Source organism: Letharia columbiana (genome assembly GCF_014066305.1).
Source record: "Letharia columbiana isolate WasteWater2 chromosome Unknown Sc0000019_s0, whole genome shotgun sequence".
NCBI lineage: Eukaryota > Fungi > Ascomycota > Lecanoromycetes > Lecanorales > Parmeliaceae > Letharia > Letharia columbiana.
The window spans coordinates 307,207-322,062 of NW_023501060.1; the positions used below are offsets into that span (position 1 = coordinate 307,207).

Genomic DNA, 14,856 nt, shown 5'->3' on the forward strand with positions numbered 1-14,856 from the left:
CGGGAAAGGATGTCTACGTCTCATCCGTGTGCCGCGGATTTTCTCTTTGCTTATTTCTTCTTCTTTTACAGCGATGTGAGCACAAGAGCTTCACAAAGAGAGATTGAGAAGACAAGAGAAGCTCAGACCAGCAGGAATTTCGGGGAATGCAGCAAATTTCCATGTTCTTATGGCGGCTACATCTGGTGCTATAGGGAAATGAGTTCGCTTGGGTGAGACTGAAGAAACGTCAGACGAAGACGCTGATCGAACATTCACGGGGCTAAAATGTGGTTATAAGATCAAGGTGAAGATAGATAGCAACACGATCTAGACAGGGAGTACCAGAAAGTAAACAGAGCAGAGAACGTCCGAGGTCATAATCCGATGGTCGAATATGAGAGCGTACTTGATTCTGGTGACACAGATGACTCCGACAAAGACGAGAAAGAACCATTTGTGACTTCGTCCTCGAATCAACCATCTGCGACAAAGCGTCCTCGCGCCTCAGACAATGAGGACCGTGAAACGAATGAAGTCAGAGAGCCCAGCTCTCGGAGCTCCCAGAAATGGAAGCTGGATGGTCAAAGCAAACGATCGGAAATAGCTTTTGCGTATAATCTTTAAGACCTAACCTTGGCCGAATCTTCGACTGTCTATTTCATCAAGACAGCAGTGACCCTGCTTCTCTTCTGCCAGCATCTCCGCGTAGATTGCCGCCTCCTGAGTTATTCCTTGCCATGGACGAGTATTTCGCGTCCTAATTTATGGGTTTCATGACTTTGTGGACACGAACGACAGCACAAGCTCGTTTGCGAAAGTCCCGAGTGACCATAACCTGACCATGGTCATACAGGGCTGACTTCTAATGAGGGTAGCAGCTAAAAGGACAATGCCTTGGTGTGAAACGCATTCTTGATCTAAGAATCCTCTGTAACACCTCTAGAGGAAGCAGGCTCACCGTCAGTCAATGACTCTCTTTTCCCATTTGCGCGGTGAACGCGGGAGCGCATGATCCTATGCAGGTGGTCCACCTTGGGTGGCCTCAGCCACAAGGCTTTTTAAAATCTTGAGGGAAACTTTTCAGACCCAAAGAACATTGAAACAATCTTTCGGCAACCTACTCTTTTCCGCTCCGCACGAAAGCTTGAATAGACTATTGTAATTAACACAGAGGAGGTCAAGAGAGGGAGATTGCCTGCTGAGAGAACGCCAGAAGATCGGAAGCGCTCGATACCTATCGGTCCGGCCAGGCGTAATATGTGACGGACAAGGTACACCTTTCGATATCATCAATTGATTTACTCGGTGGTGTGATGACGGGTGTTGAGCGTATGCTTTGAACTCGAGGTCGTTAAGAAAGAGTATTGATAGACTGTCACATTATGATGTCGTTGGAGATCACATGACTACGTCGGAAATGATGATTTTCCTAAATTCATCTCGCAACCTCCCAGTTTCATTCTATCGTGTTCTCAATGAGAACGCCGTGAACGCAACGATTAACCGACCACAATCTGATCATGAATAACGACAGCATGTCAACGGACCTGACCAAAGAGCTAAGATCCGGCTGATCTATCCCATCGTCTGGCGCCTTGGAGGTAAAATGTCTTGGCAGAACATTAAAATACCATACTTTCGCAGCCCAATAACTTTCTAATGACAACCTTTCTTCGGTAACTACAGTACCTTATTTTTTTCTAATGACAACCTTGTACAGTAGAGTTTTTTTTAGACACAGACATATTAAAAAAACCATATTTAGTAAAAAATTTAAAAAAAAAACCTTTTAAAACCTTCAGTCGCGAAGTTCAAGATCTGCTTAAGAAAAATAAATGCGAAACTATAAACTTTTCTATGGGGGTCCTCGTTATTGAGTTATGGTGAGTTGCAAGACGGGACTTTTTGATGTTCGGTCGGAACCCCTGAATTTTACCCCCTGCCAGACGATGGGATAGCGCACCAATCTCCACGGTCAACTCAGGATGGCGGAGAATCCTTCAGTAGTCAGAAGAAATCGCGAGAGCGCTCAACGTACTCGTATAGATGCACGACCATTTCATTGCGCATACAGTTTCTCCGATTTGATAAGACAGCGAGCTCAAATCGGGTTGGCGTGAATCTGCCATGGTTCAATCTCCTCTTTTGCTTACGTGTCGGGGCTGATGTCTGTAAGAGAGATGTTTTGCTTCTGCCTTCCCCAACTTTCTTGCCGGCTGGCTTTGCCTCATGCTCCAGCCCTTACTCGTATTCAAGGATCTTGGTGTGCCTCGTTGGCCCTTATTCAAGGATCTTGGTTGCCTCGTTGGCCCGTATTCAAGGATCTTGGTGTGCCTCTCTGCCAAGTGCCTGTCTTTGTTCACCGAGGTTTATCCGAGATCCCGCTAGAAAGACGCGACCGCGACTTTTTCTTTCATCAAGTCTGCAAGAGCTCCACCAAATGTTATCCGGCCGCATTCAGAGTGTGTTCATGCTCAGAGCTTGTTGAGTTCCATGGAACTATCCATTGCGCTGCCATTCATAGCAGCCGATGTCCCAAGCGCCCTGCCCACGAATGCAGAAATCGAAGCATCAAAGGATGTGATCGCCGTTACTGGAGGCCGGCGAGTTGTCAGAGTTGGCACGCATTTCGTGGTAAAATATGGCCTTGGTGTTACCATCCTCGAAGGAGAGAACATGCTCTTTGTCCGTAGCACTACCACTATACCAATTCCCAAGGTCTACGCTCTCTACACGGAAACAGACACAAAGAAGAACTATATCGTCATGGAGAACATCGAGGGTCACACGCTAGCTTACAAATGGCCTTCTCTTACCGAATCACAGAAGAAGGCTATTGCTACGAAGCTCAAATTATGCTTTGATGAGTTACGGCAGCTTCCATCTCCGGGCTACTTTGGAAGCCTTGGCAAGCGTCCATTGCTTGATGATATCTTCTGGACCAGCCAAAAAAAATCCTCTATAAATGGGCCATTCGAAAACGAAGATGCCGTTAATGAAGCTATGGCGCAAAAGTACACATTTGAGGTTTATGGCCGAACAAATTATGTTGCCGATTTCTACCGCCAGGCTCTGCCTCATGTACTTTGTGGACACGCGCCAACACTCACACACGCCGACTTTCAGCGCAAAAATATCATTGTTCAAGTTGTCCCTCCAAAAGTCGGCTTGTGGAATGACTGTCAGCACCAACCCAACGGAATTCGGGATGCTCCACCAAGAGATGGCCTTTGGACTGCGAAGCGCCCTGTTGAAGAAGAATTCAAGGTGACTATTATCGACTGGGAGAAGGCAGGCTGGTATCCAAGTTACTGGGAATATGGGACCGCTCTCTATGCCGTTGGAAGATGGGACGATGATTGGGGATTATTCTTGCGCGACATGTTGAGTCCTTATTATTCCGAAGCCCGCTGGCTCCAGACGCTGCGCTTTGAGTTGTGGTCTTGATGCCGGTTTGACCAACTTTCCTCGCCACGTCCAAGACGCTGTCACTCTGTAGCTCGTCTCGAACAAAGTTCATACTGGTAATTACAGGGCTCTAGAAAGCGCTTGCATAAACTCGCAAGCTTTTCTCTTAAGTCTCTCGTCGAAATATCAGCTAAGAGGCTTCAGGGGTTCGATGGTCAGCACACTCCGTCAATCCGCTAATATCATTCCATGAGGGAGCCGGTGAAAAACTTTCCGATAAAGAATACTGGAGGCCAGTAGTGACAGAAAACCAAGGTGTGATGCAGTAGAGCTCAGGTACAAGAATTCTTTGTCTCAGTGCATATGACCGCTGAAATGGTCATCCCCAACATGAATCCTTGGCCAGTTTTGAGGTTATTGAGATACTTTGTCTTATAAGAGACGCGTCCAACCATGCTGCAGAAGTTACGTGACGGCTCCCCTCAGTCCGTCGATCTATTTTCTGGGTCTCACCTCTTACAAAATCTTGAGTTTTTCACTCGGATCAAGATTGATCAAGAACGCAGTGATCGCTGTTTACTTGTGAATCTTGTTCCTCCCTCCTCCTCAGAACCCCAAGCTCCTGGCCTGCTAACCAGCAACTCATCATACGACGTGCTTTGCTTTGAGGCAAGCTGCTTTCTCAAAGTATCAGCCGGGAAAGCGAATTCGCGAGCTAATTTCGCCTGCACAGTAGCTAAAGACAGCCCTTTCGGTGGCATCGGTGGGGATTTCCCGGAAACGTCTACGCACGTAAGTCTCTTGCTCGACTCGGCCGTAGAATAGCGTCGATGATCTGCTCCTTGAAGCTTGAATAAACTTAGATATACGGGGTTATTCCCCACACAAGAACCGCTCGCACGGTCTGGTACCCTCATAAATGGTGTTGATCGTGGGATTTGGCCTCTTTCTTATCACATGATAGCGGTAATGTCGGACTAAGATAAAGCATGATGAAGAAAGCGACCACAATAGAAGCCAAGCTGACCATCACATCACAAGCCAATTCAACAGAATCCACGCCCCGATGCTGGTCCAGCCAAACATCAACACCAGTATTCCCAACGCAACACCAGTCTCCACCCTGCCCCCGGCTCCCTTGTATCCAACCGGACTCTGAACAGTTGCCGCATTATTCCCCATTAACCCTCCTGGAAGGGTGACATTCGAACTCTCAAACCCCAGAGTGTCTCCTCCAGCTCCCAGAAAGGTCCAGAGTAGAGTAATCGTCAAGCTACAGACGAGCACAGCAACGACAGCGGCGAGGAATTTGCGCGACGACCAGCCTTCCACAAGCTCTAGTGCGATGCGCTCGTTGTTCACGGGCTCGATGTTGGAGTTTTCGGGGAGGGTAGTTACCCATTCGGCCCACTCGTGATGTCGCTTGCCCAACTTGGGCTTCTTGAATATTTCCAGCATGCGCGCTTCGGCTAGATGCTCGTCACTGTCTTGATGTCGAAAATGCATTGGCTTCCCTTGTTTGGACACGAGTTCGGACGTGGAGCAGTACGCCAGAAGGTTCATGCTCCGCACTGTCCTCGCACTGGCCAGTCGGCGGAGAGAGCCTCGCATGCTATTATACTCCGAGCGGATGAGCTTGAACAACTTCTCGTCGTCAAAGTCCCGGCGCATTGTGGCTTTGATGGGCGGCTTTTTCTCATCGCCGTTGTCAACTAGTGCTATTTCTGGAGTTGTTGGGATGACAATCTTCTTGACTTTTGAGATGGAATCGCCGTGGCTGTACAGGACCAGTGTAAGAAGTGATTTCGGCGCTTCGTCAGCTGTCGGCATCGTACCATGCTCAGAAGCATTGTATAGTGACGCTCCTCCTCCCTTGAAACCTGGAGGATATGGTGTGCTGACGACGTCTTGCCTCAAAAACCTGTGTTCAGGCCTGATGTCTAATTGTAGAGGCAGCGGTGGGAAAGAGACACTTTTCTTTGGCTGCGGTGACGCCGCAGCCGGATCATGTTTTGGGCTGACGGGATTCGATCTAAGCACGTCATGTGCAAAAGGGTTCATGGTGCGGAAAATGCCCAATCCCGCTTGATCTTCCTGGTGTTGACTCGTTATGTCTTCTTGCTCCTGTTGTGGCATTCCTATGACCCCTTCCCTCTTGCTCGGTGTCCTAATTGGGAAAGCACCATCTCTCGATATTGGCTTCCTATCGAGTTCCAAACTCTCCCCAATCATTATCATCGCCTTCCCTCTCGACGGCCCTGGATTATTCCGTGCGAGCGGCGCAGTATGTAGCATCTCTTTCAATCCGACCTTTTTTCTCGAGCCGTGCTTGACCATCACTGGTGTCCCAACAATTGCTTGCTGAGCATCGTCGATATGCGAATCTTCTTCGTCAGGCTCACCATCGCTCGATCCATCGTAGAAGAAGGATCCCGGCGGCTGTACTGCGTCCTTGACCTCTTTCTCCTCGCTAGGGGTTAGGGAGCTTTTATCATACCCGCTTGGCCTCAGGGATTTCGGCATGCCATGTAAAAAAGGTAGGCGAAATCCACCGACCTCTCGGGGAGAATTCGACTCCTCAGATGTAGGATTTGTGCTCCGAACAGGCGGTCTTGTTAGCAGGCTCCGACCAAAGGAGCGCCGGATGGTTGATTCTCTACTCGGAAGTGGCGAGATGCTTGGGTGGCGGTCGCTTTCAGTAGTTTGTTCAGCTGGACTTGGCAAATCCGTGGATATAGCCTGTCCAACGTTTCTCATCCCAATCCACGTACCCCTTCGGGAGACACTGTCGTCAACTTCTAGTGTTGAGAAGCGGTGGCTTTCGCCGCTGCTTTGGATGCTGACGTCACTTGGATACGGGTTGTGATGCGGTCGTACGCCCATTGTTGATCCTAACTCTGGCGTCGAAATTGCAAAACCGGTGCTTGAGGCTACGGCGATGGGCTGACTGATGCTCAAACCAGAGGATTGGCGGAATCCATCGCTTGGGCTTTGCGCAGACCGTTCCTTTTTGGAACGCTTGGAACGAAGAGATTTTGTTCCGAAGCGATCAAGCTTTTGATGATTTTCTTCTTCTTCCGAGGATGGTTCGTCAAAGCGATCGATGGTACGATTGGCATTGTCCTCGTAAATCTCGGTATTGACGCTTCTTGTTGGGCTGGGCGGAGCGGCGACCACTTTAGCAGAATGGGCAGACAACGAGAGAATCGAAACCGGTCGGTTCTGATCGTCTGTGATGGGAGCTTTCGGGGAGGCAAGGGGCCGGTAGTGTTCGCCAGGGGTGTTGTCCTCTCCCGGCTCCATTGCCATTGCAGTTGGAGTAACCGGTGCTCTGAAGAGCGCACAGAGGTTGACCAGCAAAGTGAGGATGCATTACAAGATTTGAGGTTGGTCATGACAGCGGACAAAGCAATCTTCGGATCCTTGGCTGTTCCTTGTATGTACCCCGGATGCGTCTGCACGTAGCCGAGTCCGGCCATGTCGTCAGCGTCGCAGACTTGTGGGCGCAAGCTTCAATGGAGTAGTTATAATGGCATGAAGAGATTACTCGATGAACAAAGACAGCAGCGCCGTGAAAGTCAGGTACTGCGTTGCTCTGGTGGAAATGAGTTTGACGCTTTGGGTAAGTCAAAATTGGAACAAACAAAAGTGAGACAAACAAACACCTAAGCGTGGAATGCTGATCGGAAGGCTACCCCTGAAATGTCCCACACTAAAAGTTCTGGAGGTTGCATTTGACCATTTCCTATATGAGAAAGCCGTCATGACGGCATGTCGGCTGCGCTGCATTTGAAATGGGATTTGAGATCCCTACAATCACTACTCAACCGCAGAATTTGCCACCGCAGTAAGGGCAAGTATCGAACTTGTCAAAAAGCACAGAGGCGAGAGACTGCTTGACATTTCCACTATTTTCTTGCGCAGCGCCGATGTATCCGGCATTGCTGTCGCTAAGGTTGATATGACTCAGCCGTTGGGATGATTCCATATGTATTTCAGGATGAGACCGTTCATCGAAGAATTCACGTTTGCAGTTGATACAACGCTTGGTAATTTCTGGCTCAAGCAGCGGTAGAAGTGTAAGAGCGCACCTTGCTGCATGTCTTGTAAGGTATATTTAAGTAAAAGAGGAGGGGAACAAGCCTACCAAAATGATGTTTTTGTAGGCAATATGCCTTTGTGAAGCTATCGAAGGGTATGGTCCGTTGGCCATCTGGACAGAAGGGGCAGAGATCAAGGAGGGCTTTCTCTGGAGCGCGTGAGCTTGACTCGGCTTCTCCTCTCTCTTTGGTCATCTGCCTGATAATATTTTTGAGCTCCTGGTCAGGGAGCTGATGTGCATTCTCCATGGCCAAGAGAGCGCGGCGTTCTGCCAGTAGAACGATGGTCGCACGGGATTCAATTAGATCCAAGACATCCACTGCGGCTTGAAGTCGCTGAAGTCGTTTGTCGTCGCTTAATAGCAAACTACCACAAAGTGCAGTGTACACAATTCTGAGATCGATGTTATTCAAAGCTAGAGGTCTCTGCAGAATTTGGTCAAAATTTGTGTCCAGGACGGATTGTTGCGTCTTTACTACGTCTACTGCGGTAAGGCTTTGCCAAGCAAACACGCTCTTTGCGTTGCCGTTATCGTTGCCGGCGTCGAATAGAATTGTAGAAGTTCCTTCGAACGGCGCGGTATACTCGACCATCTTTGCTGGATGAAGAGTAATGCAAGCCGCAACCAGATTATTGAATGAAGCCAAACCCCATGTCCTCACCATTACATGGCTACCGATATTATTGTCTAGCCCAAATTTCTCCTTTTCTGTTGCCATTCGAGCTTTGATGAGAGGTGTGACTATAGCTTGCGAGAACGTTTTGGCACCTCCGGTACGAGCTTCGCTTAGGCTCACAGTGAGAGATTCATGGTCCGTAACGTCATCAGGTCGTACGCGAGAATGAGGGTCCTGGTAGACAGATACGCTTGCATGGTGAAGGATCCCAGAAGTGCGGTACACGACAGGGATATCGCCATCCCACGTGCCAAATTCAATGCGGTCAATGAAGTGATTCGTGTTCATGGCAAAGCTGAACAGAGATGGCCGCTCATTCGATGAATTGGACATTGGAGTATTGTGGCGGTGGAGTACTTCAACGGTCCATGCGTGGGACTGTCCTGTGAAAGGGCTTGAGACCATGAGGATGTAGAGGCCGTTGCTGTCGTCTGCGATAGCAATAAGAGGTATTCCCCACTTGTTCTGTGAAAGAGGTGTCCGGCGGTCAACGTGCTGAGGATTCGTCGGAGCCCATGCCATGCTGCGGATCCTTTGCTGGAGACGATTCCCCGAGAAAAGAGCTTTATTGATGACCGAAACCCTCTTCCAGCTGTCTAGATCAGTAGGATTGGAGTCAGAGGCCCAGAAGGATAAGATCAAGTTCGAAGTCAGGACTGCAAGGACGGAGCGTCTGTGTTTTGCTAGACCGGGAGGCGACCATGCGAGAGCGGTGACGGTGGCTCTGGCTTGCTCCTCGCCAATGGACATATCTTTGAAGCTGGCCTGCTCTTGCCAAGGCCATTCTTTACTGGTGAAGTTGCTGACAGTGATGCGCAAATGTGTCCAAGGTTCGGAACTCCCATTTTGGGGAATGAGAAGGTAAACTTCCTCGCCGGCGGCAACTGCGAGCTCACCATCTGGAGACCAGGCTAGGCAGTCTTGCGATGAAGGCCGCACGGGGATGTGGGCTAGGGGAAGCATGGTGGTAAATTCTCTAGAGTACTAGGTTTCAGAGGCATGTGAGCTTTGACTTTAAGTAAAGGAACTGCATAGTTGGAGAACAGTTTTGGCTCCCTTTACGAGCTATGACCCTCGTAGGCCGCTGTTTGATGGGCGCTGTACCCTCAAGTGTTGAGTCCTCCCTGGACCCGTGTCATAGAATGATTCAAGTTTTCCAGCTTGCTGGAACTCAAGATGATGTGAATCCCACGAATTCTTCGGCCTCTACGAACATATTTGGCAGGCTATCCGGTTACCAAGTCGTCAATTCGTCAAAACCTTCTTTCCTTGAGATTACAGAGCGTGCACATAGCACCTCCTCAAGCTTTGACGATCACTCAGAAGTTTTGTTGCAGCTCACCTCGCTTGATCAAAGTAACCAATGGACAGCGAGATTCCAGTTCCGGTTGTCATTGAAGCGCCGCTGCAAGCACTGGAGCTTTTTCGGGATTTCCGTGTCTCATTCAAAGCTAGCTCCGCCACGTCGCTTACGGCGCGAATATTGCCAAGTAACCGCGCCAGTCCCTGAGCTTCTTCAATGAGTTCTTCTAACACCAAATGGTGACTATGCATTTACCCGTGCCGTCCTGTCATGCGTGCCGCAAGGGAACTCAATGTCTAGCCTGTGGCAGATGCATGAACAATCTGCGCTAGCATCTAAGATTCGTCTAGCAATTGCTACTAGTCTTGCCCTGCGTCTTGCAGTACTTCTCGCGCCATTAGAGTGAGAGATACATGATTCTAGCTATCCATGTTTGCGCCTGAGACCTGCTGATTCGGGCGCTCCGTGCCGTTGGCGATGTGAAGGGGTTCTCGAAAGCGATATGGGCGCGCTGTGCCCCCAAGAATGGACCTTCAGGTTTAGGTCAAAAGACGTACTATTATCGGAAGCAGAAACCCTCTGTACTTACCACAGAGATATCTACGATATGTGCGCTGCCATGATTACGAGATTGGCTACAGTTGCATCTCTGACAGCTCTAGTCCTGGCCTCTCCGATCCCAGACAACAGCGACATCAGTGGGTGCGTCAATTCATGGGACTCATGGGGGATCGCCTGCCCCAATCTTGGTCATCACCTCTTTTGCGACAATCTGCCAGGAGTCCGCGCTGGGTCGTGAGTCAACCCACCCTCCCATCATTGCCAATTCAATCCTTCCCTCAAATGCATTGAAAGGCTAACCTTCCGTCAATCAGGGGAGCCTCCCAAACCCGTATGAAGCGTCGAAAACAATTTGAACCTCTCAATAAATCTCCTCACATTCTCCAGACACGCAAGAATGACGACGGTACAACCTATTGTCAAGCTCAGACCAATACCTTTGTCGTCGTCATATCCTTTAACGCCGCTAACGCTGCGGTCTCATCCTTCCTCAGCGCCTGCCTCAACGCCGTCCAAACGATCATCAACAACGGCAATACCGGCCTGATACCAAATGAAGGGTGGTATGGGCCCTTAGGCCGCAATGGGGTCAGCATGACCGTTTGGAGTGAAAATGACTACCAGACCACGTATGGGGTACTGCATTCGACGATACAGGCGTTGATTGGTTGGATGTCGAGCAATGACAATACGTTTGGGACTGGGAGTTTTACGGTCTGGGATGGGGACCATCAGGTTGGGCACGGAAGTATCAATGGCTAGGAAGGGGGCTGTGACTCGAGTAGTCTCGCCCTACGGCTTGGTCAAAGTGACGAACAATCACATTGGTTGCAGGCCAGCTGTGAATGCCTAGGTGAAGACGCCAAAATTAATGGTAGTAAGAAGTATCTGGATCAGCCAGCAACACGTGGTATGCCATGATTCGTTGGAGCTATGAATGCCGGGCATCGCTCAGCACCCTGCCATGCTCTTTGGTGAGCTAAGCATAAAACCATGAATCGCTCCAGTACGTATAGAGAGCTACCACGTCGGCTGGGTATATAGCATCCACGAAACCGCCCTTGTTCAGCGCCAAATTCATGCCTGTAGCCCGTGGCCAACTCCGAATAGCCAGGCCCAGATAAGTTAGAGGCCGCTTAACAGATGCGGTTCCGCTTTTAAGGAAAATTCTTAGCAAGACAGAAGCTTGCCGCATGGCTCTTTCCGACAGATCTTTCGCCCGTCCTTCAGACGACAATGGCAGAGTCACGGTACGCAGGTACTGGCTAGCGGCTGCATTTGCATAATTAATTTAATGATCTGTTCAAGTCGTTGATGCAAAGCTCTGCGCCACAAGATCTCAGCCTTGAACTAAAAAGGTTTGGCAAATTTGCAACGGCGCTCCGTTGCCATGTGGCGGTGTTCCGAGCGGTTATCCCAATATTCTCATCGCGACTGGATAGCGTGGCCCAAGTGACCCCTGCTCAGCACCAACATCACCACTACAATCTAGGGCGAATACAGCTCACCCCACGAACTCGTTTGCAGCTTCGAGCAATTTCTCACCAAAGTGCTGTAATGTCAACGGCTTTCCGCCTTGACCTCTGCTTGAGCAATCGATGAGATGAAGGTACACCTGACTTGGACGCCGTTGAGTGCGATAATTCAGCGCCACGAAGACGAAACCGCGACTAGCTCCGTTGAAGGATCATTAATGTGTGATGATTCCATGAGCCGCTCAGCTGATGTGTCCCAAATCCGCAGGGGGGGCTCTTATAGGGTATTAATACCTACTTATAGAGCCCTATCTTTTGTGTTACCGCGATGACTGAACGACCCTGTGATTCTGACCTTGGTCCTGCAAAGCCTGCAGAACACATTTATGGTGGGAAGAAACATCTTGACGAGACAGATTTCCTGGCTGTGATTGTTGTCCTATTACGCCTCGTTGCTGCAATTGTCTCCATTTCTCCACAGCTTATCGTCGTATGGAGATTCGGGCTGAAGAGGCAAGTGAGTCATAACCGTCCTCCTTGAGTACCTCTGGAGGTTCGAAATCTGCTTGCACAAATGCAAGATCCCCCAGCTCCAGATCTTGGCTTCCTCTGAAGCATAACGAATCTATACCTGAGCGACATTGCACCAAAGGTTTTTCTACTGTCTGATGCTCGCTTCGGCCATGCATATATACAAAACTACGATAACCCTGCGAGACTCTGTCGTCCTTCCCCATACCGCTTGACTTTAAAGGGTCATTTTCTTAGCAACGACCGCTCTGCCCACGGGACTGAGATCAACATATACCATCTTAATCCGAAAGAATATAAATCTTCAAGCAGCACCGCCTACAAAGGGTTATAGAGGGGTCACACAACTCTACCTTAAAAGATACAAAAGGACAATACGGTCTGGCCGCACCGGGACGAGTGGCGAACATTAGGAGCTACAATGGTGTTACTCCACCGATCAACGCTACTCTGCCTTTCCTGGAAGCTTCTATGAATGACCGTATTCCTCCACATCTTCCATCTTGCCATAGGCTTATGGCTTAAACATGCTGCTTCTTCTTGAAAAGTCCACAGCTTTCCTGTAAGCACGACCATTTCTGTCTCCGTGTAACCGTAGTCGACCCAAGCGGCATCCCCTGTGGACACCGTAAGGCCTGAAGTACTTTGCAAGGATAGCAGCCTCGAAAAGAAGTGCTGACATCTCAACTCTTCGTCAGCGATGCACCGATGGCCCGACTACGTCTCGTCTATTCAGACGAATCGGGTCCTCTGGAAGTTGAAGATGTGCTTGGTGGTGGGGGGGATGATGAGACTTTGTCGCACAGGTTGAGGTATAGGGGGCGGAGGATGGGGGATTGGGTTAGGGGGGTTGGAGGTGTGTTTGGGAGGGGTGGGGATCAGTATGAGATGTGTTCACTTGATAGGGGAGCATGTGCGTACTGTTTTCGTTTCATACGTTCTAAGGGTAGACTTTGAATGACTCGATGTAGCTTATGTATATATCGCTCTCTATAACCTACTCCTCTCGTTTATGCCTCCAGTAGATCTGTATTCTCGAGAGCTCTTCGTTTTGGAATATGAAAAAAAAAGGGGGAGAATGCTGGCGCTCGGAATCGAACCGAGATCAATCCCGCCACAAGGGAGTATTCTGCCATTAAAATACGCCAGCTTGTCTTGAATTTGTGGATACTCACACCGTCCTAACCGTTAGACTATGCGAGCTCGTTTGAATGATAATATGGCGCTTAGACTGATCCATATCGTGAATGTTGAGTCATAACTGAAGGCTTGGCGCATGCGGGAAAGGAAATGAGTCACCAAGAGGATCACAGACAATCTGCGAATTCATCTCGACCGCTGTTTCGACTCAGCAGTGAAGGTCGAGGGCCTTTATTAATTGGTCAAGTGGGGAAGAAGAGTGTCCCAGCAACTCGGTCCCACTCCTCATCCCATCTCAATTTCCCCTCCTCAACAGCGCCCTTTTTCAATCGCCTCAACAACTCCTCGTCCCCACCAAACAGTTCCATCAACACTTCCTGCAAGCCTTCTGCATCACTGAAGCTCTTCCCATTCACCCCTTCATGCAGGAGCTCTGGCCACGCCTCGAAATCCCCCCACCCCACAACTGGCAACCCAGTCCCAAACATATCTACCACCTTCATCGGTAAATCCACACCGCTGCTACTCGTGTGCAAACTCACGCCCAGGTCAGCTGATCCAAGTAGCTCAGCATAATCGGAAGTGCTAAGAAAAGCAGTTTCGATGGTCACCATCTCGAGTTTCTCTTCCGCTTTCAAGCTCTGTATGCGGGTTAGGAAGGCATCTTTTTGCGGGCCGTTGCCCGTTACTACGACCAATACCTCTGGGAGATGAGGATGTGTGGTTATTGCCAAATCAGAGTAATTGGTGAGTGCCTCGAGAAGGACGGAAAAGTCTTCGTCAGGCGTCCAGGATGTTGAGCTGACTATGAGGCGCGATTTGCTCATTTTGATTTCGGAGACGAGGCGCTGGTAGTCTTGTAGCCTTTGGTCATCACCTGGACTGAGAAGATTCGGCAAGGTGGCGAGGAAGCTCGAGCGCTGCGCTTCGGTAAGGACTTGTAGGTGGGATGCTGGACGGTCGTGGAGAGGTAAGATCTTCGTTGTGATGCCATAATCTCGTTCTAGGACTCGTGCCATAGCATTAGTCACGCAGAAGTGGGCTTCGGCAGAGCGAGCGAACAGCTGTTCGTACAGGCGTGATATCTGGACAAGTGGATGCGTGCTCCCAAGTCTTAGGGCAAGGATGGAGTACCCGAAGTTGTGCCAATCGATTACGAGTCGTGTATGGCGAAGGAAGCAGACGACATACGCGACGATAAGAGTGGGTATCGAGGGAGGATTTTGAACAAGCATCCATCTGGAGGGTTTGGCCCTGTATCCGAGAGCAAGCCATAATGTCCAGATTTGAAAGAGTACTTTCAACGGCCCATATACCAGGAAGAGTCGCCTGTCTTTCGTCTGGAGACAAGCGGGAGCAGGATGAAGGGCATGTACTCTGATTGCATTGGAATTTGCAAGTATATCAGGATGTAGGTCAGACTCCCGATATCCAATGAGGTCCACCTGTGCCCCATGTTTGGCTATGCTCAATGCATGATACTGCATTCGAGGACTTCTGCCAATGTCGCCCAGGACTAGGATCTGGATCCTGTTGGCACTACGATCCTTGCCTATGATTCCACCGTATTGGGTTGGCAGATTGAATAAGACGAGGGAAGAAATGGCGAGGATTATCACCAGCCCTAGAAGCCAGCTTTCCAAGTCGAACATGAGGGGCAGTTTCTGAAGAATAGTAG

At 49.6% G+C, this 14,856-nt stretch overlaps 6 protein-coding genes and 1 non-coding gene across 7 annotated transcripts; 3 read left to right on the forward strand and 4 right to left on the reverse strand.

The window, feature by feature from the left end:
- Positions 1-366: 366 nt before the first annotated feature.
- On the forward strand, positions 367-606 carry HO173_006483 (uncharacterized protein; the record flags this gene model as incomplete). Its single annotated transcript, XM_037308394.1, has 1 exon — positions 367-606. One exon carries the CDS (start codon positions 367-369, stop codon positions 604-606), a length of 240 nt encoding a protein of 79 aa, XP_037164660.1.
- Positions 607-2,475: 1,869 nt separating this feature from the next.
- Positions 2,476-3,429, forward strand: HO173_006484 (uncharacterized protein; the record flags this gene model as incomplete). The annotated part of the gene is made up of 1 exon (XM_037308395.1): positions 2,476-3,429. One exon carries the CDS (start codon positions 2,476-2,478, stop codon positions 3,427-3,429), a length of 954 nt encoding a protein of 317 aa, XP_037164661.1.
- Positions 3,430-4,419: 990 nt separating this feature from the next.
- On the reverse strand, positions 4,420-6,699 carry HO173_006485 (uncharacterized protein; the record flags this gene model as incomplete). Its single annotated transcript, XM_037308396.1, has 1 exon — positions 4,420-6,699. One exon carries the CDS (start codon positions 6,697-6,699, stop codon positions 4,420-4,422), a length of 2,280 nt encoding a protein of 759 aa, XP_037164662.1.
- A 514-nt stretch (positions 6,700-7,213) lies between these two features.
- HO173_006486 (uncharacterized protein) lies at positions 7,214-9,131 on the reverse strand (the record flags this gene model as incomplete). The annotated part of the gene is made up of 2 exons (XM_037308397.1): positions 7,214-7,485; positions 7,538-9,131. 2 exons carry the CDS (start codon positions 9,129-9,131, stop codon positions 7,214-7,216), a joined length of 1,866 nt encoding a protein of 621 aa, XP_037164663.1.
- Positions 9,132-10,090: 959 nt separating this feature from the next.
- HO173_006487 (uncharacterized protein) lies at positions 10,091-10,794 on the forward strand (the record flags this gene model as incomplete). The annotated part of the gene is made up of 2 exons (XM_037308398.1): positions 10,091-10,266; positions 10,347-10,794. 2 exons carry the CDS (start codon positions 10,091-10,093, stop codon positions 10,792-10,794), a joined length of 624 nt encoding a protein of 207 aa, XP_037164664.1.
- Positions 10,795-13,117: 2,323 nt separating this feature from the next.
- On the reverse strand, positions 13,118-13,188 carry HO173_006488. The gene has a single exon. It is a non-coding gene; the product is annotated as a tRNA-His (tRNA).
- Positions 13,189-13,420: 232 nt separating this feature from the next.
- HO173_006489 (uncharacterized protein) lies at positions 13,421-14,830 on the reverse strand (the record flags this gene model as incomplete). The annotated part of the gene is made up of 1 exon (XM_037308399.1): positions 13,421-14,830. The coding sequence occupies one exon, from the start codon at positions 14,828-14,830 to the stop codon at positions 13,421-13,423; it is 1,410 nt and encodes a 469-aa protein (XP_037164665.1).
- Positions 14,831-14,856: the final 26 nt, after the last annotated feature.